Below are 22,484 nucleotides of genomic sequence, written 5' to 3'. Positions count from 1 at the left end.
GAGCGAGAGGGGCGAGCGAGAGAACGAGAGAGGGGGCGAGCGAGAGAACGAGAGAGGGGGCGAGCGAGAGAACGAGAGAGGGGGCGAGCGAGAGAGGGGGCGAGCGAGAGAGGGGGGCGAGCGAGAGAGGGAGGGCGAGCGGGAGAGGGCGAGCGGGAGAGGGAGGGCGAGCGGGAGAGGGCGAGCGGGAGGGGGAGAGGAAGGGGGGGCGAGAGGGAGGGCGAGCGAGAGAATGAGAGAGGGAGGGAGGGCGAGAAGAAGGGGGGGTGAGAGAGGGAGGAGGGCGAACGAGGGAGGGCGAACGAGGGAGAGGGCGAGGGAGGGGGCGAGAGAGGGAGAGGGAGTGAACGAGGGAGAGGGAGTGAACGAGGGAGAGGGAGTGAACGAGGGAGAGAGAGAGGGGGCGAACGAGGGAGAGAGAGGGGGGGCGAACGAGGGAGAGAGAGAGAGGGGGGCGAACGAGGGAGAGAGAGAGAGGGGGCGAACGAGGGAGAGAGAGAGAGGGGCGAGGGAGAGAGAGAGAGGGGCGAGCGAGGGAGAGAGAGAGAGGGGGCGAGCGAGGGAGAGAGAGAGAGGGGCGAGCGAGGGAGAGAGAGAGAGGGGCGAGCGAGGGAGAGAGAGAGAGGAGGGGGTGGGCGAGAACGAGAGAGGGGGCGAACGAGAGAGGGGGCGAGAGAGGGAGGGCGAGCGGGAGAGGGCGAGTGAGAGTGGGAGAGGAAGGGGGGCGAGAGAGGGAGGGCGAGAGGGAGGGCGAGCGAGAGAATGAGAGAGGGAGGGAGGGCGAGAAGAAGGGGGGTGAGAGAGGGAGGAGGGCGAACGAGGGAGGGCGAACGAGGGAGAGGGCGAGGGAGGGAGGGAGTGAACGAGGGAGAGGGAGGGGAGTGAACGAGGGAGAGGGAGGGGGCGAACGAGGGAGAGGGAGGGGGCGAACGAGGGAGAGGGGGGGGGGCGAACGAGGGAGAGAGAGAGAGGGGGCGAGCGAGGGAGAGAGAGGTGGCGAGCGAGGGAGAGAGAGAGAGGGAGGGGGTGAGCGAGAGAGAGAGAGGGGGCGAACGAGAGAGGAAGCGAACGAGGGAGAGGGCGAACGAGAGAGAGGGAGAGGGCGAGATTAAAGAGTGGGTAGAAACCATGTGTGAGGTGAACTAGCAGCTCCTGGGAGGGCTATGGTGATGGCTCTTCTATTTGAACCCGTACTTTGTTTCTACACATGGTCTCCTCGCCGATGATACCCATTACTGTCTATTGTTAGATTTTAAAAAGCCTCCAGCTACAACAGAATAGTACTTTCATGCTATTAAAGCATATATTGGTTGTGTGTGTGTGTGTGTGTGTCCGATTGGTCAGGCATGACGGCATTATTCCCGGAGGCTCCCTCTCCTCCTTCCTCTCTCCCCTCCCCTCTATCCCTCTGTCTCTCTCCCCCTCCCCTCTATCCCTCTGTCTCTCTCCCCCTCCCCTCTATCCCTCTGTCTCTCTCCCCCTCCCCTCTATCCCTCTGTCTCTCTCCCCCTCCCCTCTATCCCTCTGTCTCTCTCCCCTCCCCTCTATCCCTCTGTCTCTCTCCCCCTCCCCTCTATCCCTCTGTCTCTCTCCCCTCCCCTCTATCCCTCTGTCTCTCTCCCCCTCCCCTCTATCCCTCTGTCTCTCTCCCCTCCCCTCTATCCCTCTGTCTCTCTCCCCCTCCCCTCTATCCCTCTGTCTCTCTCCCCCTCCCCTCTATCCCTCTGTCTCTATCTCTCTGTCTCTCCCCCTCCCCTTCCCCCCTCTGTCTCTCTCCCCTTCCCCCCTCTGTCTCTCTCCCCTTCCCCCTCTGTCTCTCTCCCCTTCCCCCTCTGTCTCTCTCCCCTTCCCCCTCTGTCTCTCTCCCCTTCCCCACTCTGTCTCTCTCCCCTTCCCCCCTCTGTCTCTCTCCCTCTCCCTCTGTGAACTTACCCGCCCCTGCCGGTCTACCATAGTCGTTTAGGAGTGCACGGCAGCAGCACTAACATCTTTTAGCTGTTAGTAGTTAGCCATTAGCTGAGGTGTAGAAAAGGAGGAGGGGGTCTTACATTTTTTTCAGGGATGTCTACCGCGAGCGCATCAACCCTCAGACCTCTCTATCATACCCTTCCCCTCTCCTTCTTCTCTTGTCTTTTAGCACCTCTCTGCCTCAGCCTCTCAGTCACATGCTCTCTCGCTCACTCTCTCTCCCACCGCCCAGCCCCAGCCCAGACCTCTGCATCAGAGCAGCTGTGTTAGCCAGTAGCATCGCAGACCCTTTAGCTGGGCGGGTCTTGAAGGCGAGAGGGGAAGGGAGAGGGAGGAAAAGGAAGGTGGGAGAACCGGTGTGGTTTCTCTCCACATGCCTCCACTAGCAGACCAAACCCAAACCTGTGTCTCCCCCGTTTGACCGAGGCTTTGGACCAGCATAATCTGACACAGCAAAGGACCCTCCTGCAAAGGACCTGGAAGGAAACCTTTACCTTGACTGGAAGGATTTCTACTCTGGATGTGTTTCCTTATGGAGGTCTGCTGGAGGTATTAGATTCAGGAGTCCTTTTTAAAGCCTTTGTGGATGTTTCTCCCTAATTAAACTCCGCTTCTGAGGGCCTTGGCTATTTCAATGCTCCTTTATGGGAGTAAAGGATTTCCTGACAGAAACCGAGACACACACACTCAAGCTTGTGTGTCCTGCTAAGGCTTCCTGTCAGAGCCTTCCCTACTCTGCCTCTCCCTGATCTCTACCACCACTACATCTGTTTCCTCTCTTGGACTCTGAGTCACCATCGTTCATAAAGTCCGTTCAGCTGTTAACAACACAACGCCAAGACGTCACTGTTTGGGATGGAAGCAGCTTCAGCCTAAGGCGGCGTGGCTAATAGACAGAATCACTTCAGTCTCTTCCTCCCCTCAGCTTCCGATGTGTGTTACATCAGAAAGGACCGCTTCGGACGTGAAGGGACTACATCATTTGGAAGGGAGGGATGTTTGTGGACAGATTTTGTGAAGCAAACTCAATCTGCCCTGACCTATATGTCTATAGCGTTACCTCTAGGCTGGAGATGGAAGATTATTGAAGTCTGTGTTTTGTCCTTCGTGTTAAGCCTTGGTCTCGGTTGTGAAAAGAGAGATTTTTGCTCTTTGAAGAAGGTAGGGGGATAAAAAGGTGAAGACTCATTACCTGTCATCTGTTTAAACCGTCTGGCCTCGTGCCTGTCTCGTGCCCCCCCCCAAGTTTTGGGATTTTTTTGTTGTTGAGAAAAGCAGATGAGTATCCTTGCACTGTATTTCCTGCCTCACCGTATCTACATTATGCCGACTGCGCTGGTCAGTTGTGATGAAGGGACTATAGTGTTGTCAGGTCGAGGAGCTATATCGGCTCTCTGACAACGGAGCTTACTGAATGAACCCAACCAACTCACTGATTCTCTGGTCCTCAACCCCACTGGATCCTCTCTACCTGTGGATCTATTCGTGGTGTATTTCTGCTGAGTTTGTATTTTTGGGGGACGACAGGCTTGGCCAGTCTATCTTGAGAAGCTCTGATCCAATACCTCACTGTGTTGTGTGTGTCACTACCCGATGCGGAACTATCGACCTATTCTTTCCCCCAAAAGGTCACTGCTGCCATTCGTTAAGACCTAGCTTGAATTGCCAAACAGCCTAAGAAGAAAACCTCTGCTGGACCCTGACCTGAAGTCTTGGTCGGATTGACCGATATTGACGCGGACTTAGCTTGGACATAGCTGGGACTGCACGCTGCACGCCCTGCACCCTGGCCACCCTGGCCCCAGAGCTGGAGCCTCTCGCCTCTCCGTCCTTCTCTCCCTCCCTTTCCCCCTCCACCCAACCATCACCCCCGATCACTGCAATGCCCACCCAGCTACCAGCGGCACTGCGGATGGGCAGCTGGGGGGCAGAGGAAGGGGGTTCAGCGGAGGAGAAAGCTGGGGAGACAGACTCTGTCTGTAAGGTGATGGGGCTCCTGGGGATGGGCCACCGCCTCTTCGTCCCCAAACTACTTGCGGTGAGAGATGGACTGGATAGGGACTGGGGTTGGGGCAGGGACTGAGATAGGGACTGGGGCTGGGACAGGATATGCGTTAGGCCAGGGATGGGCAATCTTACCCTGCGAGGGCCACTGTTGTCCAACAACATACTTTTGTAATGTAGCTATATTGTTGAATTGTTCAATAGCTTTGGCTGTTAATTTAGTGTTTTGTGTGAATCATCATTATGAAGATGCATCATTATGCCATTGTGTGGTGCTGTTACGTTCAGCCCTATTAACAAGGTCCTCAAACCGTTTTAACCACCCGTCTCACTTGAAGTGACACTACCAGATATCTAGGATCAAAATAGTATTACTCATGGTTAATGTAAAGGGAATTCCAGGTGAACCAAAAGGTGAGCAGACGTCAAATCAATCGGAAATAAATCTGCTTTATTGCAAGTTGCAACATGGAGACAATGTCAGAACAGAAGCAGAGAAACTGTTTAACGGGCCTCTTGGAGAAGGCCCTCTGTTAATCACACAGCACTGACAGTACTGTAAACACCAACACGAGGCTTGTAGGAAGTCACAACGTTGGCTGCTACAGAATCAGGGTGGCACAGATACATTATCAGTGTGCCCTCGACTCTGGTGGTCAAACTGTAACCATAACATTCAACACTAGTAGACATTAGATGCTGGCAGTTAAACAGGTCAAATGTAAAGTATTACTGCTTAGTCTCCAACAATCTGTTCACTAAACTAAAACTACTTGTATTAAATATGTTAATTAAACATACATGGTTAACTCCTGTTTCCCTTCCCTCAAGGGAAAGCATCTGTCTGATCATGTTTATTACATATAAATCCATATCACCAGTAAATAAAATACTGGAAAATAAGTAATCAAATCATTTCCCATTACAGTTGAGTACTATCATCTTTCCAACTTTACTCTACAAAGTTGGCAGTTATAGTGTCATGTTTTCAGACTTCTGTCTCTGTCGTATTCTAGTCTATTGGCTGAGCTTGTCTTCTTTCTCCTCAGACGTCCAAGGAGGACCTGCTTCAGACTGACTTTGAGGGGGCTCTGAAGTTCTTCCGGGTCCAGCTGCCCAAACGCTACAGGGCTGCAGAGAACGCCCGCAGGCTCATGGAACAGGCCTGTAACATCAAGGTAAGAACCATTATTCTCTGTTTTCTGTTCCCCCTGTTTTACACACTGCACTGACCACTGGTCCAAAAGGGAGCTTATGCCTCCGACTGGGCGAAGTCCAGTTTTATTTTCAGAGATGTGAAAGTGTCAGTCTAGTTGAATTGCCTACATGACTTCTAAGCCAGGTTTGCCATAGTCTATCTAACAGGTTATGAGGATATTTACCCTTACCACTCCAGTGTCCCTGCACATTGTACTGTAAATATGGTATTGGCACTGACCCTGTATTTAGCTTACTTACTTTCCCGCGTTCGTCTTATCAGTAGTATTATAACACTTTTTAAAAAGTCAAGTATTTGTCATGTGTTTTTGTTCTACTTTACTTTATTTTTTAGTTCTACTGATATTGTTGCGAAAGAGCAAGCAGGAAAGTCATTTCACTGTACTAGTGCACGTGACAACTTGATATTTCTTTGTTAACATACAGTTGAAGTCGGAAGTTTACATATACCTTAGCCAAATACATTTAAACTCAGTTTTTCACAATTCCTGACATTTTAATCGTAGTAAAAATTCCCTGTCTTAGGTCAGTTAGGATCACCACTTTATTTTAATAATGTGAAATGTCAGAATAATAGTAGAGAGAGTGATTTATTTCAGCTTTTTCCAACAATTGTTTACAGACAGATTATTTCATTTATAATTCACTGTATCATATTCCCTGTGGGTCAGAAGTTTATATACGCTCAATTGGTATTTGGTAGCATTGCCTTTAAATTGTTTAACTTGGGTCAAACGTTGTGGGTAGCCTTCCACAAGCTTCCCACAATAAGTTGGGTGAATTTTGGCCCATTCCTCCTGACAGAGCTGGTGTAACTGAGTCAGGTTTGTAGGCCTCCTTGCTCGTACACGCTTTTTCAGTTCTGCCCACAAATTTTCTATGGGAATGAGGTCAGGGCTTTGTGATGGCCACTCCAATACCTTGACTTTGTTGTCCTTAAGTCATTTTGCCATAACTTTGGAAGTATGCTTGGGGTCATTGTCCATTTGGAAGACCCGTTTGCGACCAAGCTTTAACTTCCTGACTGATGTCTTGAGATGTTGCTTCAATATATCCACATAATTTCCCTTCCTCATGATGCCATTTATTTTTTGAAGTGCACCAGTCCCTCTTGCAGCAAAGCACCCCCACAACATGATGCTGCCACCCCCGTGCTTAACGGCTGGGATGGGGTTCTTCGGCTTGCAAGCCTCCCCCTTTTTCCTCCAAACATAACGATGGTCATTATGGCCAAACAGTTCTATTTTTGTTTCATCAGACCAGAGGACATTTCTCCAAAAAGTACGATCTTTGTCCCCATGTGCAGTTGCAAACCGTAGTCTGGCTTTTTTTATGGCGGTTTTGGAGCAGTGGCTTCTTCCTTGCTGAGCGGCCTTTCAGGTTATATCGATATAGGACTCGTTTTACTATGGATATAGATACTTCTGTACCCGTTTCCTCCAGCATCTTCACAAGGTCCTTTGCTGTTGTTCTGGGATTGATTTGCACTTTTCGCACCAAAGTACGTTCATCTCTAGGATACAGATCGCGTCTCCTTCCTGAGCGGTATGATGACTGCGTGGTCCCATGGTGTTTATACTTGCGTACTATTGTTTGTACAGATGAACGTGGTACCTTCGGGCATTTGGAAATTGCTCCCAAGGATGAACCACACTTGTGGAGGTTTACAAAAAGGTCTTGGCTGATTTCTTTTGATTTTCCCATGATGTCAAGCAAAGAGGCACTGAGTTTGAAGGTAGGCCTTGAAATACATCCACAGGTACAACTCCAATTGACTCAAATAATGTCAATTAGCCTATCAGAAGCTTCTAAAGCCATGACATCATTTTCTGGAATTTTCCAAGCTGTTTAAAGGCACAGTTAACTTAGTCTATGTAAACTTCTGACCCACTGGAATTGTGATACAGTGAAATAATCTGTTAACAATTGTTGGAAAAATTATTTGTGTCATGCGCAAAGTAGATGTCCTAACCGACTTGCCAAAACTATAGTTTGTTGACAAGAAATTTGTGGAGGGGTTGAAAGACTTGTTTTAATAACTCCAACCTAAGGGTATGTAAACTTCCGACTTCAACTGTATTTCCTGTGGAATGGCACACCACATCCGCAGCCCGTCAGTGTGTGGTTATAGATGTTCACTGTTCCTCCTACCTCCTCCCACATGGAGAATATAATGAGCTGAGGTATTTGGGGAATGTGCTGAGGTCAGAAGAAGTGGCCTAAGGCTGCCTGCGTGCGCGCACACACACACACACACACACACACACACACACACACACACACACACTGATGGCAGCGGAGCAGCTCCCGTCTCTGTGTGTGTGTGCTCGTATGTTGTGTGCTCGTATGTTGTGTTGTCGTGTGTGTGTGTGTGCTCGTGTGTGTGTGTGTGCTCGTGTGTGTGTGTGTGCTCGTGTGTGTGTGTGTGCTCGTGTGTGTGCTCGTGTGTGTGTGTGCTCGTGTGTGTGTGTGCTCGTGTGTGTGTGTGTGTGTGCTCGTGTGTGTGCTCGTATGTTGTGTTGTCGTATGTTGTGTTGTCGTGTGTGTGTGTGTGTGTGTCTGCTCGTGTGTGAGTGTGTGTGTGCTCGTGTGTGGGTGTGTGCTCGTGTGTGTGCGCTCGTGTGTGTGTGTGTGCGCTCGTGTGTGTGTGTGCGCTCGTGTGTGTGTGTGTGTGCTCGTATGTTTGTGTGTGTTTGTATGTTTGTGTGTGCTCGTGCGTGCGCTCGTTTGTGTTAGTGTGTGTGTGTGTGTGTGTGTGTGTGTGCGCTCGTTTGTGTGTGTGTGCTCGTGCGTGTGTACTCGTGTGTGTGTGTGCTCGTATATGTGTGTGTGCTCGTGTGCTCGTATGTGTGTGTGTGCTCGTGTGTGTGTGTGTGTGTGTGTGTGCTCGTCTGTGTGTGTGTGTGTGTGTGTGCTCGTGTGTGTGTGTGTGTGTGTGTGTGTGTGTGCTCGTGTGTGTGTGTGTGTGTGTGTGCTCGTATATATATGTGTGTGTGTGTGCTCGTGTGTGTGTGCTCGTTTGTGTGTGTGTGTGCTCGTTTGTTTGTGTGTGGGTGTGTGCTCGTGTGTTTGTGTGTGTACTCGTAGATTTGTGTGTGTGTGTGCTCGTGTGTTTGTGTGTGTGTGTGTGCTCGTAGGTTTGTATGTTTGTGTGCTCGTATGTTTGTGTGTGTGTGTGCTCTTATGTTTGTGTGTGTGTGTGCTCTTATGTTTGTGTGTGTGTTTAGCTTGCTTTGTAACTGTGTCTCGGTGGCCCTTCTAGTTTTACAGGAAGGAGGAAGAGCGTGATGGAAGAGAAAATTCTCTCCTTCCGCACCCATCCCTGCTCTCTGTATGCATCTCTCTCTCCCTCCACCTCTCCCCTGTGTATGTCTAATGACAGGATATCCTGAGTGTAGACACTCTGCATACGTTATTATGTAATTATTGCCTCGTACAAGCTTGTCTCTAAAAGCTTCTGGAAGAAAATTATCTGCTAAATGTTTGAGTAATATTACTTCACCTTGTCACGTACTGACATGATGTAAAACAATTGTGCCGTGCATGCAAACACACACACTGCACTTGCAGTACTGTGGTGTTATATGCCAGTGTGCGATCTTCTGAGTCATTTTGCTCTGAGAAATGTATTTGCTGTTTACACTGAAGTTTACACATTGTCAGATAGAGGATGGACTGAGAGAGGCAGGCTTTAGGACCGCGAGAGAGAGGAGAGAGCATGCTAGAGCAGGTAGGCAGGCCTTGCATTGACTTCAGTGGACAAGGTGAGCTGAACAGGTGCATTCATGGACTGCCTGCCACACAGTGAGTCAGCAGCAATATGACAAGGAAATGGAGGAAAACTTCTGTCTTTTTCTACTAGCAGCTGTACATTCTGGATCTACTCCAGTGTCGAGAGAGACACACTTTATCTGGGAGAGAGAGAGAGACACTTTATCTGGGGGAGAGAGAGAGAGAGAGAGACCGTGAGCATAGCCTTGCTATTGAGAAAGGCCGCCGTAGGCAGACCTGGCTCTCATGATAAGACAGGCTATGTGCACACTGCCCACAAAATGAGGTGGAAACTGAGCTGCACTTCCTAACCTCCGGCCAAATGTATGACCATATTAGAGACACATATTTCCCTCAGATTACACAGACCCACAAAGAATTCGAAAACTAACCCAATTTTGATAAACTCACATATCTACTGGGTGAAATACCACAGTGTGCCATCACAGCAGCAAGATCTGTGACCTGTTGCCACAAGAAAAGGGCAACCAGTGAAGAACAAACACCATTGTAAATACAACCCATATTTGTTTATTTATTTTCCCTTTTGTAATTAACTATTTGCACATAATGACATTTGAAATGTCTTTATTATTTTGGAACTTCTGTGAGTCTAATGTTTACTGTACATTTTTATTGTTCACTTTTGTTTATTATCTAGTTCACTTGCTTTGACAATGTTGACATATGTTTCCCATGCCAATAAAGCCCTTAAATTGAGAGAGAGAATGACCTTTGGGTGGAGACAAACTCTGCATAGTGACTGAAGAGACAGATGGAACCAGCCTGTACTCTGAGCCTGCATGGCTGTTTGTTTAGCTTTAACCACTCGGAGGAAATCAAATCGACTGGCGGCTAAAATAAGGTATTGACGGTGATTGTGGTGGCCATCGAGTCTCTTGGGAGCTTAACGTGTAATAGCAACCTTCTGAATATCTGGCTGACTGGCCTAGGAACTGCTGTGTAGTGCGAGGGACTTTGATGCTCTGGGGCTGCCTTGACTCTGACCTAGTGTAAGGAGAAATTGTTAAACTGTTATCAACCACTCTCTCCCTTCCTCACTCACTCAAGGGAGGACCATACAAGAAGCAGCGTCAGCACGTCGACCCCCATTGACCTCCCAGAAGACACACAAACACACCAGAATGGCACAACCGTGTGTGTGTCACAGGACCCCACCACTCATGAATTGCCTGATTGGGCAACAGCAGCAGCAGCTCTCTCATCTTGGGATTTCAATTCTCTCTTCAATGTCCTCTGAAGTGACATTATGCCTGAGGTGTTTTGACAGAGAAGAGCCTAGTCTCCACAATTAGCCACTCTATTTTTGCATCTTGTCCTTTTTAAACCCTTTTTTCACATCTTTTTGTGGAAGATGTGTGTGCATGCGTGTTCTCTTCTCTCAGGAGACAAATCTCACGGAGTGAGTCCGAGAGATACTCTCGTCACAGAACTTGGTGTCGTTAGAAGGAATGAAGCAGTGTCTACTGGCGACTACAACCATCATACCCTGTCAATGGAACTATACTTCCCCATGGACAAGTGCAGAGTTGAATCAGTTGTTTATATACCTCATATGTTCATGAGTGCCAAGGAAGGAAATATAAGCCAGCCTGCTCAATTTATATTGTCCTTACATTTCTTTATTGATGTCTGAAGCGGATCAACTTGACTCCTAAGCAGCTTAGTGGAGTACAAGAATTCACTTGCACCTGCTAGTTGGGGACCGACGCTAAGCTTTCAACGACTATCAACACCCCGGATTATGGGGAAATTATTTACATTTCACAGCCCTTAAACACCCTAAGAACAATGTTGAGGAAACTTTGAGACATTTCCAGGACAAAAATAAGATTTATCGACGCCTTGGAACATTTAGGATTTAAATCCATTTAAAACCAACTCGGCATGTCCACCGAAGGGGCATGATTTGATTGATTAATATGATTTCTTCTGCCTGCCTTTGACAGCCCTCTGGGAGACGTTTCATGCTCAGCAGTTTCACCATTTAGAAGAAGTGGAGACGGAGAGAGCAAGAGAGAGGAAGAGAGAGAGAGGGAGTGGTTGCTGTTTCTTAGACGCTGCTCCCTTGAGAGAATGAAGAAGGAATAAAGGATGAGAATGTTGTATACAGTGCCTTTCCCCACCAGGGACATCTCCTAAGAGAACTGGGCAGAGTCTCAGCAGGAACTACTGAAGCTAACGCTAAAGCTTACCACGGTGGGGTCCTGATAAGTCAGGCTGCAGGCAGCGCTACAGACAGCTGTGTGGTTTATTTTTTTTGTGGCACCTTGAATTGAAACATCAGACTCGCTGTGCCTGCAGTCGTTTTTAAATTTTTATTCACATTGTTTCGTTTTGAAACTTTTTTGGGGAGGACACGCAGTGTGTGACGTATGCAGACTGCGGAGGCACTTAACACATCGAGTCATTGTGGTTTGTCTGACAGTTCCAACACTTCCTCACACACACTGAAACACACAGTTGAAGTGTGTGCATATGTGTTGGTGTGTGTAGCCATCTCCGAGTGCGTCTAAACCAAACTTCATCTTACTTAGACCGAAGGGAGTGGAAAATAATACTGGGAGTGCAACCCGAGAGGAGCTGGAAATACGCCACGGATTGGAGGACAAACAAATGGAGGAAAGGAAGAAAGGAGGAGGAATACCAGCCTAGTGGTTCTGAGGAAGAGGGGGAACGAAAGTCACACTATCCTCCTCACAACACGCTTGAGAACACCAACCATCAGAGGGAGAGAGAAATACAACAGGTGTGTTGTTCTGCAGGGCTCCTCCCTCCCTCGCTCCGTTACACCCTCCCTTAGGGGCGTGGCTTGTACCTTGAGGGACAGTGAAAGAGGCCAGTCACTCCTCAGACTCTCTGATAGACCTGTTGACTTCTCTCTTCCTCTCCACTCCTCTCTTCCACCCATTTACTCTTTCCACTTCACCCACCTGTGGAATTGACTTCCCTGTGCCAAGATGATGGAAGAGATCTCTATCACGGTGGCGTACGACGCCCACGTCATCAATCAGATCTGTGAGGAGGATATCCTGGCTAGCCTGGTGGCCCTCTCCAAGCCTCCCAAACCTGTGGTAGGTCTGTCCCTCCTCAGTCCTGGCTACTTTGGCAACTCAACACTGTTCATGCACTCTTTTACTGCCTGAGAACAGCTAAAGGAAACACTGCTTTCTTTTTTTTCAGTAGCGAGAACTATCTTTCCTGCTGTCTTGTAGGAGACGGTGTTGATTGTAGCGTGTGCGTTGACACACTGAAATACATTTGTATTCACATTGTAGTTATAGTTCAGTGGTTGTCAGTGTGTTCTCATGGAAATCTCTTCCCCCTCTCCAGTCAGCTTAACCTCGGGATACTAACATCTGTCAGTTTGTTTAATTTAAAGATGGATTACTCTTCACCCAGCATGTATGCCTGTGTGAGTGTGTGCGCATGCATGCTTGTGTGTATGTTTGAGATTGGTCATCGAAGTCAAAATACGACCCAGTTTTTCCTGAAATGGCTGTTTTGAATCCTTAGGTAATTGCAGTCATTTCAATATTCAAATGCTTTCAGCCAGGTAAGGCAGGCACCATTATGCCACAGAGCTAGCCAATATTCCCCCTGTGCACACAGTCTGTCAGGTCTAGTAGAGAACACTGTGCTTGTCTCAGATTCACAACATGCATTTCATATCAGCTGGGCTCAGTTCTATGGTTACTTCTCACATTAGGTCATCATCACGCATTGAAATTCAAATCAAGAACCATTTTCAACACTCTGAATTGAATTGCAATGGATTTATTGAATTGCAATTGATCCCAACATTGACATACATGCTTTTTGTTTTGTCTATATGAGCGAAAATGTGTTCTTTCTTACACGTGGGCACTGTGCATTCTGTGAGGGTCTAGCATTGAACAGCAATGTATAACATTGTACTGTAATCTCTAACTGCTGTGTGTCTGTGGGTTATAGCCGGCTGTCGTGCTAGTAAGGAGTGATTGTACATTGGTTATCACTGGAGAGCTGAGCCTCATGAACACTGGCATATTCTAACAGTGGCTCAAGGTTAGCTTATACTTAGGCTGTATCCCAAATGGAACCCTATTCCTTATATTATGTAATACTTTTGTCCAGTAGTACATTACTTAGGTCATAGGGCGCCATTTAGAACTCAGACAGTCTGTTTTGGTTCTCATTGCTCTACATAGCCCCCAGCTGTCACTGCCTCCAATATACACTGTACAGTTGAAGTCGGAAGTTTACATACACCTTAGCCAAATACATTTAAACTCAGTTTTTCACAATTCCTGACATTTAATCCTAGTAAAAATTCCCTGTCTTAGGTCAGTTAGGATCACCACTTTATTTTAAGAATGTGAAATGTCAGAATAATAGTCGAGTGATTCATTTCAGCTTTTATTTCTTTCATCACATTCCCAGTGGGTCAGAAGTTTACATACACTCAATTAGTATTTGGTAGAATTGCCTTTAAATTATTTAACTTGGGTCAAATGTTTCGGGTAGCCTTCCACAAGCTTCCCACAATAAGTTGGGTGAATTTTGGCCCATTCCTCCTGACAGAGCTGGTGTAACTGAGTCAGGTTTGTAGGCCTCCTTGCTCGTACATGCTTGGGGCCATTGTCCATTTGGAAGACCCGTTTGTGACCAAGCTTTAACTTCCTGACTGATGTCTTGAGATGTTGCTTCAAAATATCCACATCATTTTACTTCCTCATGATGCCATCTATTTTGTGAAGCGCACCAGTCCCTCCTGCAGCAAAGCACCCTCACAACATGATGCTGCCACCCCCGTGCTTCACGGTTGGGATGGTGTTCTTCGGCTTGCAAGCCTCCCCCTTTTTCCTCCAAACATAACGATGGTCATTATGGCCAAACAGTTCTATTTTTGTTTCATTAGACCAGAGGGCATTTCTCCAAAAAGTACAATCTTTGACGCCATGTGCAGTTGCAAACCGTAGTCTGGCTTTTTTATGGCGGTTTTGGAGCAGTGGCTTCTTCCTTGCTGAGCGGCCTTTCATCTTCACAAGGTCCTTTGCTGTTGTTCTGAGATTGATTTGCACTTTTCGCACCAAAGTACGTTCATCTCTAGGATACAGATTGCGTCTCCTTCCTGAGCGGTATGACGACTGCGTGGTCCCATGGTGTTTATACTTGCGTACTGTTGTTTTTACAGATGAACGTGGTACCTTCAGGATTTGGAAAATGCTCCCAAGGATGAACCAGACTTGTGGAGGTCTATACATTTTTGGCACATTTTGGCTGAAATTTTTGGCTGATTTATTTTGATTTTCCCATGATGTCAAGCAAAGAGGTATTGAGTTTGAAGGTAGGCCTTGAAATTCATCCACAGGTACACCTCCAATTGACTCAAATGATGTCAATTACCCAATCAGAAGCTTCTAAAGCCATGACATAATTTTCTGGAATTTACCAAGCTGTTTAAAGGCACAGTCAACTTAGTGTATGTAAACTTCTGACCCACTGGAATTGTGATACAGTGAATTATAAGTGAAATAATCTGTCTGTAAACAATTGTTGGAAAAATTACTTGTGTCATGCACAAAGTAGATGTCCTACCCGACTTGCCAAAACTAGTTTGTTAACAAGAAATTTGTGGAGTGGTTGAAAAACTTGTTTTAATGACTCCAATGTAAGTGTATGTAAACTTCCGACTTCAACTGTATATACAAAAGTATGTGGACACACTTTCAAATTAGTGGATTCGGCTATTTCAACCACACCCCGTTGCTGACAGGTGTATAAAATCTAGCACACAGCCGTGCAATCTCCATAGACAAACATTGGCAGTAGAATGGTCTTACTGAAGAGCTCAATGACTTTCAACATGGCAACGTCATTGGATGTCACCTTTCCAAAAAGTCAGTGTCAAATTTTCTTCCCTGCTAGAGCTTCCCCAGTCAGCTGTAAGTGCTGTTATTGTGAATTGGAAACGTCTAGGAGCAACAAAGGCTCAGCTGCGAAGTGGTAGGTCACACAAGCTCATAGAATGGGACCGCCAAGTGCAGGATCGCATAGCACTTAAAAATCATCTGTCCTCGGTTGCAACACTCTCAGTACTTCCAAGCTGCCTCTGGAAGCGTCGTCAGCACAAGAACTGTTCGTCGGGAGCTTCCTGAAGTGGGTTTCCATGGCCGAGCAGCCTCACACAAGCCTAAGATCACCATGTGCAATGCCAAGCGTCGGCTGGAGTGCTGTAAAGCTCGCGGCCATTGGACTTTGGAGCAGTGGGAACACGTTCTCTGGAGTGCTGAATCACGCTTCACCATCTGGCAGTCCGATGGACGAATCTGGTTTGGCGGATGCCGGGAGAACACTACCTACCCCAATGCATAGTGCCAACTGTAAAGTTTGGTGGAGGAGGAATAATGGTCTTGGGCTATTTTTCATGGTTCGGTCTATGCCCCTTTAGTTCCGGTAAAGGGAAATGTTAACGCTACAGCATACAATGACATTGTAGACAATTTGGTGCTTTCAACTTTGTGCTTGTCTCACACACAGTTTGGGGAAGGCCCTTTCCTGTTTCAGCATGACAATGCCCCAGAACACAAAGGAATGTCCATACAGAAATAGTTTGTTGAGATCGGTGGCCATGATTAATTAATTCCCATGATTTTCAAATGAGATGTTCAAGGGGCAGGTGTCCACATACTTTTAACTTTGGGAATATATCTTGTATGGCGTATTTTAGATTTGTGATATATCAATGGCATTTTTTAGCATAAGGAATATAATTTCACATGTTTAAGCATTGGAAATACATTTTGTATGGCTCATGGATAAATGGCTAGATAGGAAGCTACTTCAGAGATGGCGAAATTAGTGTGGATAATGTTGAAATGATCATTGGTTTTAGTGAGCGACATTAGAGGGCTATCATTAGCTGTGTTTTATGGGCCTGTTAATAGTCATAAAGGGGAATGCTGATGGCCTATATACAACTTCAATGGAAAAAGTGAGGGTGAAATAGTGTCATCTTCTGCCACTTTCAAGGCTGTCTGTGGTCAGATATGACTGATAGTGCGAGGGGAAGAATGAGTGTGTTGGGGGAAGAAGAGGATGGGGGTGAGTGGGCTGGAGGGGGAAACCAAGTGCTTTCTTTTCCAGAAGGTTCCATATTATGTTGTCATCTGGAATCAAAACTGTAGGGGTGTATGGAAGCTTTGTGTGGTTTTGTTTTTTGGCTTGTGCTCTTTCTCTGCAGGTCAATTTTGCAAGTTACTTCACACCTTCGAGAGACGGTTGGGCTACTCATCATCTCTCTCTCTCGCTCGCTCGCTCGCTCGCTCTCACTCACACACGGACAAGCTTCTATGGCATATTCTTTTTCAGATGAAAGCTCTTTCATCAGCAGTATTTCTTTCTCTCTATTTCTCGACTTCTCTCTTTCTCCTTTTCATATTGTTTTCAGATAATGGCTCCTAGGGCGGTGACAATACCATGGCAAAAATGAAAACATCAGGCAGACCAAACTCTTTGGTCCTTTAAAATCCTGCAGTATGTAAAATATAGTGTGCTATAGCTTGGAAAATAAATATGTGACTCTTGATTGACAACATTATGTTTGTTTCCAACATTCCGGGTGTTTTCCTAAATAAGTCAAATCTGCTTCCTTTTTTTGGTTTACTTGCCATGATACTAACGGGCATTGCGATACTGGTATAATGCCGGCCCTAATGGATCCCTTCTCTCTACCCTTCTCTCGTCCTAGAGCTTGTGTTGGTATCTTTCCAGGGCATCATACACCTGAACACACACTTGTGTTCAGTCGTCAGGAACAGAAGGGCCGAGGGGGATGGAGAGTCCTTTCGTAAAGTTCCTATTGTTCACTGGGTACAACCAAGGCCAGTGGAGCATAAACAATGCTGATAGGCTATCTTATCAACCACACACATCTATTAGCCCTTTACAAGTTACAAAATACAGCAAGGAACAGGTTTGACTGCTTCTAGAACTGTTTATGGATTCCTGTCTGTAATAATATATTACATCAGGACTGGTGAGTTCATGGTGTCCATATATGTTCTATGACACTGGGCCTAGCATGCTATCAGGCTGAGAACAAACGACATGGGAAGCTGGCTTGCTAACAATGGAGTATCTGTAGTAGGGATGCATTGTGGGTAATTGATAACCTAGGGGAGGTATATTTGCCACCCCAGTCCCACAGGTCAAGGGTCAGGTGTACATTATGCATGGCTAAGCAGGCTAGTGAAGAAAGAAGGTAATGTCCAGGCAACAGGCTGTTTAGTATCCTCATTATAAACCCAGTACAATAAGTCCTCTTTATAATCCCAGTACAATAAGTCCTCTTTATAAACCCAGTACAATATGTCCTCTTTATAAACCCAGTACAATATGTCCTCTTTATAAACCCAGTACAATATGTCCTCTTTATAAACCCAGTACAATATGTCCTCTTTATAAACCCAGTACAATAAGTCCTCTTTATAAACCCAGTACAATAAGTCCTCTTTATAAACCCAGTACAATAAGTCCTCTTTATAAACCCAGTACAATAAGTCCTCTTTATAAACCCAGTACAATAAGTCCTCTTTATAAACCCAGTACAATATGTCCTCTTTATAAACCCAGTACAATATGTCCTCTTTATAAACCCAGTACAATATGTCCTCTTTATAAACCTACAGTAGTACAATATGCATATTTTTACTAAATTCCATAGAGGAAATATTCAACATTGACCTCATGACACAAGGCAATGGGACGTAACTTGTCGCAAACCAGTGTTTTCATCCCAACCACCACCTATTGTTTGACTGTACCCTTGAGAGCCTCTTGACGACTCCAGTCACAGTATAACTATGGTAAACACAGGCAAACCCACCCATACTCTCTCTTTCTGTCTCTCTCATCTCTATCTCCTCTTTTTCAGGCTCTCATCTCGCTTTATCTCCTTTCTCTAAATTAAATTTCAATTTAAGGGGCTTTATTGGCATGAGAAACAAATGTTTACATTTCCAAAGCAAGTAAAATAGATAAACAAAAGTGAAACTTTTTTTTACAGTAAACATTACACTCAAAACATTTCCCAAAGAATAAAGACATTTCAAATGTCATTATTTTCCCTTTTAAAGTACAAACAGGAAAATAAATAAACATAAATATGGGTTGTATTTACAATGGTGTTTGTTCTTCACTGGTTGCACTTTTCTTGTGGCAACAGGTCACACATCTTTCTGCTGTGATGGAACACTGTGTTATTTCACCCAATAGATATGGGAGTTTATCAAAATTGAATTTGTTTTCGAATTCTTTGTGGGTCTGTGTAATCTGAGGGAAATGTGTCTCCAATATGGTCATACATTGGGCAGGAGATTAGGAAGTGCAGCTCAGTTTCCACCTCCATTTTGTGGGCAGTGTGTGCACAGCCTGTCTTTTCTTGAAAGCCAGGTCTGCCAATGGGCAGCCTTTCTCAATAGCAAGGCTATTGTGTTCTTAAAGGTTTAAAAAATGTTTTTTAAAAATACAAACTACGACAACATAACCAGTGGGCTTACTTAATGCTCTGAGAGAGACTGGTTGAGGTCAGTGAAAAAGTATTCTACAGTACTACTGCCAAGAGATGCACCTACCGTAGGAGTCCCTTCGAAGCCTACCATTAACCCAGCGTGCGACAGAGCTGCAGGAGTTGTGACCCGTTTTTAAGAACACATTCGTAGTTACAATGACGGCCTACCCCAGCCAAACTCTGACAACGCTGGGCCAATTGTGCACCGCCCTATGGGACCCCCAATCACGGCTGGTTGTGATAGTCTGGTTATGCATATGGGGGAGGGAATGCTGTCACCTCCAGGTAGGTGTTTGTCCCCCTGTGTGCTGAGTGTGTCAGGTTCTTGTCCATTTCTGGCATTTAGATCGCCACAGACTAGTACATGTCCCTGGGCCCGGAAATTATTGATTTCCCCCTCCAGGATGGAGAAACTGTCTTCATTAAAGTATGGGGATTCTAGTGGGGGGATATAGGTAGCACACAGGAGGACATTTTTCTCTGTTGAGATCATTTCCTTTTGAATTTCTAGCCAAATGTAAAATGTTCCTGTTTTGATTCATTTAATAGTGAGTTAGGTCTGCTCTATACCAAATTAGCATACCCCTGAGTCCCTTCCCTGTTTCACACCTGGTAGTTTGGTGGATGGGACTACCAGTTCTCTCTCTCTCTCTCTCTCTCTCGCTCGCTCGCACTTATCCTTTCTCTTTTACTCATCCCCCTCTGTCTTCTTCAAACAGTGAGCTCCCATTTACCCCCCTCTCTCATTCAATTTAAGGGCTTTATTGGCATGGGAAACATATGTTAACATTGCCAAAGCAAGTGAAGTAGATAATATATAAAATTGAACAGTAAACATTACACTCACAGAAGTTCCAAAAGAATAAAGACATTACAAATGTCATATAATGTGTATATATACAGTGTTGTAACGATGTGCAAATGGTTCAAGTACAAACAGGAAAATAAATAAACAAATATGGGTTGTATTTACAATGGTGTTTGTTCTTCACTGGTTGACCTTTTCTTGTGGCAACAGGTCACAAATATTGCTGCTGTGATGGCTCACTGTGGTATTTCACCCTCTCGTCTGTGAGCTTTTATCTCTGGTGGAATCAGCCAGTGAGCTGATCCCCCCCCCTCTCCTAGGGGCCTCTGGTGGCTGGATCCATTAACAAAGCCCCACCCCTCTGTGGCTTGTTTTGCCCCAGACAAACCTGTAAACCACATCCTAGCAGCAGGTGCCATGGCAACGCCAAGGGCTGAGCCACCCTAGGATACCATTTCCTTAGGCACAAATCTGGCTGGCATAGAGTGCCTTGAACAAATGTGTTGTCATGTTTTGAAGTGTTCACTACTGTGCAGGTGTATAATTAACCTTACCCTAATGCCAAAACACTGGTGTTATCTTGGTAGTTCTGGCTTTTGGCTTTTTGAAGAGGTTTCTTCATGAAACTTGTACTGCCTGTTGTTCAGCTCCTGCTGTATTTGTTGTGCTGGAAAAATGAGGCTAGAGTGGTTAGCTGGAATGTAAATGAACAGGTGTACATGATGTAAACTACTCTGCATAGAGTAGTAGGGTTTTGAGGTGTGTCTTTGGGGGATGTGTGATGTCACTGCTCTCAGGAGAGACGGCAGCCATTTTGTGCCAAGGCTAAAGGCGTGTAACAGTTAATACATTTCTCAATAGCAATAGTGAATAGTTAAGTGTACATTGATGCAGTTCTAAGAGGAGTATTTATACTGATACTGTTCTGTTTCTGTTCCATCAGTTGGGTGATGAAAGTGATAAGATAAGCTGTGGAAACCCTAGTTTTGCCTTCAGTTAGAAGGTTGCTACATTGCAAGCTCACCGAGATCTCAGTAAACCGAACTTTGCATTACATCCATTTGGAGAAACGGAACTGGCTGAATGATTTAGTCCTGTTTGTCTCCCCATTGCCATCTAGTGGTTTAGAAGCTCTTTCACACTTTAGAAGGCAAACTGCTGTAATTTCTGGTAAGATAGATCCCACATGGCTGTGGTTGCACAGACAATTCCATCCAACAACACTGACTCAGCTGTCCTCCTGTCACCCCTCCAGGTTCCCACCAAGAAGCTGAAGAAGTTTGAGAAGGAGTACCAGACCCTGAGAGAGAGCCAGCTGCAGCAGGAGGACCCCATCGACCGCTACCAGGTAAGAAACAGACTACCCACAATCGTGTCTTACCCACTGCTCTAGAATCAGATTACTCTACCCCCAATCTGGCAGATGACACAATATCTGACCCTTTATCAGCCCATTCAGCCACTAAAATTACCCAAGTGTTTCCCATAGCTAGAGTTACTTAGGCGGGCCCCCTCACTGTGCTTGTTTACCTCCTTAAGAATTGGATCTCTGAAAAAGTGTTGTTTGTAAATATAGATGATACTTGGAGCGGCAGGTGGCCTAGTGGTTAGAGCGTTGGACTAGTAACCGAAAGGTTGCTAGATCGAATCCCCGAGCTAACAAGGTAAAGAAATCTGTTGTTCTGCCCCTGAACAAGGCAGTTTAACCCACTGTTCCTAGGCCGTCATTGAAAATAAGAATTTGTTCTTAACCATGCCAGTCCCCTCCCTCCAGTCTCGGCTCAGGTATTGTAGACTACACCAGTTCCCTCCCTCCAGTCTCTGCTCAGGTCTTGTAGACTACACCAGTCCCCTCCCTCCAGTCTCTGCTCAGGTCTTGTAGACTACACCAGTCCCCTCCCTCCAGTCTCTGCTCAGGTCTTGTAGACTACACCAGTTCCCTCCCTCCAGTCTCTGCTCAGGTCTTGTAGACTACACCAGTCCCCTCCCTCCAGTCTCTGCTCAGGTCTTGTAGACTACACCAGTCCCCTCCCTCCAGTCTCTGCTCAGGTCTTGTAGACTACACCAGTCCCCTCCCTCCAGTCTCTGCTCAGGTCTTGTAGACTACACCAGTCCCCTCCCTCCAGTCTCTGCTCAGGTCTTGGAGACTCCACCAGTCCCCTCCCTCCAGTCTCTGCTCAGGTCTTGTAGACTACACCAGTCCCCGCCCTCCAGTCTCTGCTCAGGTCTTGTAGACTACACCAGTCCCCTCCCTCCAGTCTCTGCTCAGGTCTTGTAGTCTACACCAGTCCCCTCCCTCCAGTCTCGGCTCAGGTTTTGTAGACTACACCAGTCCCCTCCCTCCAGTCTCTGCTCAGGTCTTGTAGACTACACCAGTCCCCTCCCTCCAGTCTCTGCTCAGGTCTTGTAGTCTACACCAGTCCCCTCCCTCCAGTCTCGGCTCAGGTTTTGTAGACTATGCCAGGCACACACACTCAGTGAAGAGAAAGGGGTAGAACATTTTTGTAATGAGTGAAAGCCATAGACTTTTGCTGGTCAAAGATATGGAAGAGAAAAGAGCTTTCCCCTCCTGACTATTGGAATGATGTTATGATTCATAGGGATGATTGGGAATAACGTAATCCAATACAACCTCATCCTGTTAGTCTCAGATATCCCTGACCTTGGAGCTACAGTACGTATTCCTTCAGCTTTTCTCTGACTTTTCCAAATGGGGGAAAACATGCTCAGGAAAAATATTCCCCTCTGAAACAGACGTACCCAATGCGCACACAGATAGCTAGGCTAGTCAGGGAGGAATGACTGGCAGTCCCCCCTGGAATGTGATGAACACCACATCCTCATTAACCTCTTACATCTAGATGTTCCGCTAGCGGAACACCTGCTCCAATATCCAATGATGGGCGTGGCGCGAAATACAAATTCCTCTAAAATCCGAAAACTTCAATTTTTCAAACATATGACTATTTTACAGCATTTTAAAGACAAGACTCTCGTTAATCTAACCACACTGTCCGATTTCAAAAAGGCTTTACAGCGAAAGCAAAACATTAGATTATGTTAGCAGAGTACCCAGCCAGAAATAATCAGACTACCCATTTTTCAAGCTAGCATATAATGTCACAAAAAACAAAACCACAG

The 22,484-nt window shown here is 46.2% G+C and overlaps 1 protein-coding gene across 8 annotated transcripts in view; it reads left to right on the top strand.

Annotated features, from left to right (window-relative positions):
* LOC106574055 (rab GTPase-activating protein 1-like) overlaps nucleotides 1-22,484 on the top strand; it is a 157,792-nt gene that overhangs the window by 118,695 nt on the left and 16,613 nt on the right. For 6 of the 8 annotated variants that reach the window (XM_014149587.2, XM_014149586.2, XM_014149589.2 and 3 more), the window contains 2 exons: nucleotides 5,022-5,150; nucleotides 20,599-20,691. In XM_014149587.2, coding sequence (XP_014005062.1) covers nucleotides 5,022-5,150; nucleotides 20,599-20,691 — 222 coding nt within the window. Of the gene's footprint in view, nucleotides 1-2,344; nucleotides 4,007-5,021; nucleotides 5,151-10,032; nucleotides 12,057-20,598; nucleotides 20,692-22,484 lie in introns of those variants that run through there. The other 2 variants (XM_014149590.2, XM_014149592.2) reach the window with 2 other exon arrangements.

This window comes from Salmo salar, chromosome ssa16, assembly GCF_905237065.1.
Source record: "Salmo salar chromosome ssa16, Ssal_v3.1, whole genome shotgun sequence".
Lineage (NCBI taxonomy): Eukaryota > Metazoa > Chordata > Actinopteri > Salmoniformes > Salmonidae > Salmo > Salmo salar.
Note: the sequence above shows the minus strand (reverse complement) of the source record. Positions and strands in the feature narration are given on the sequence as shown.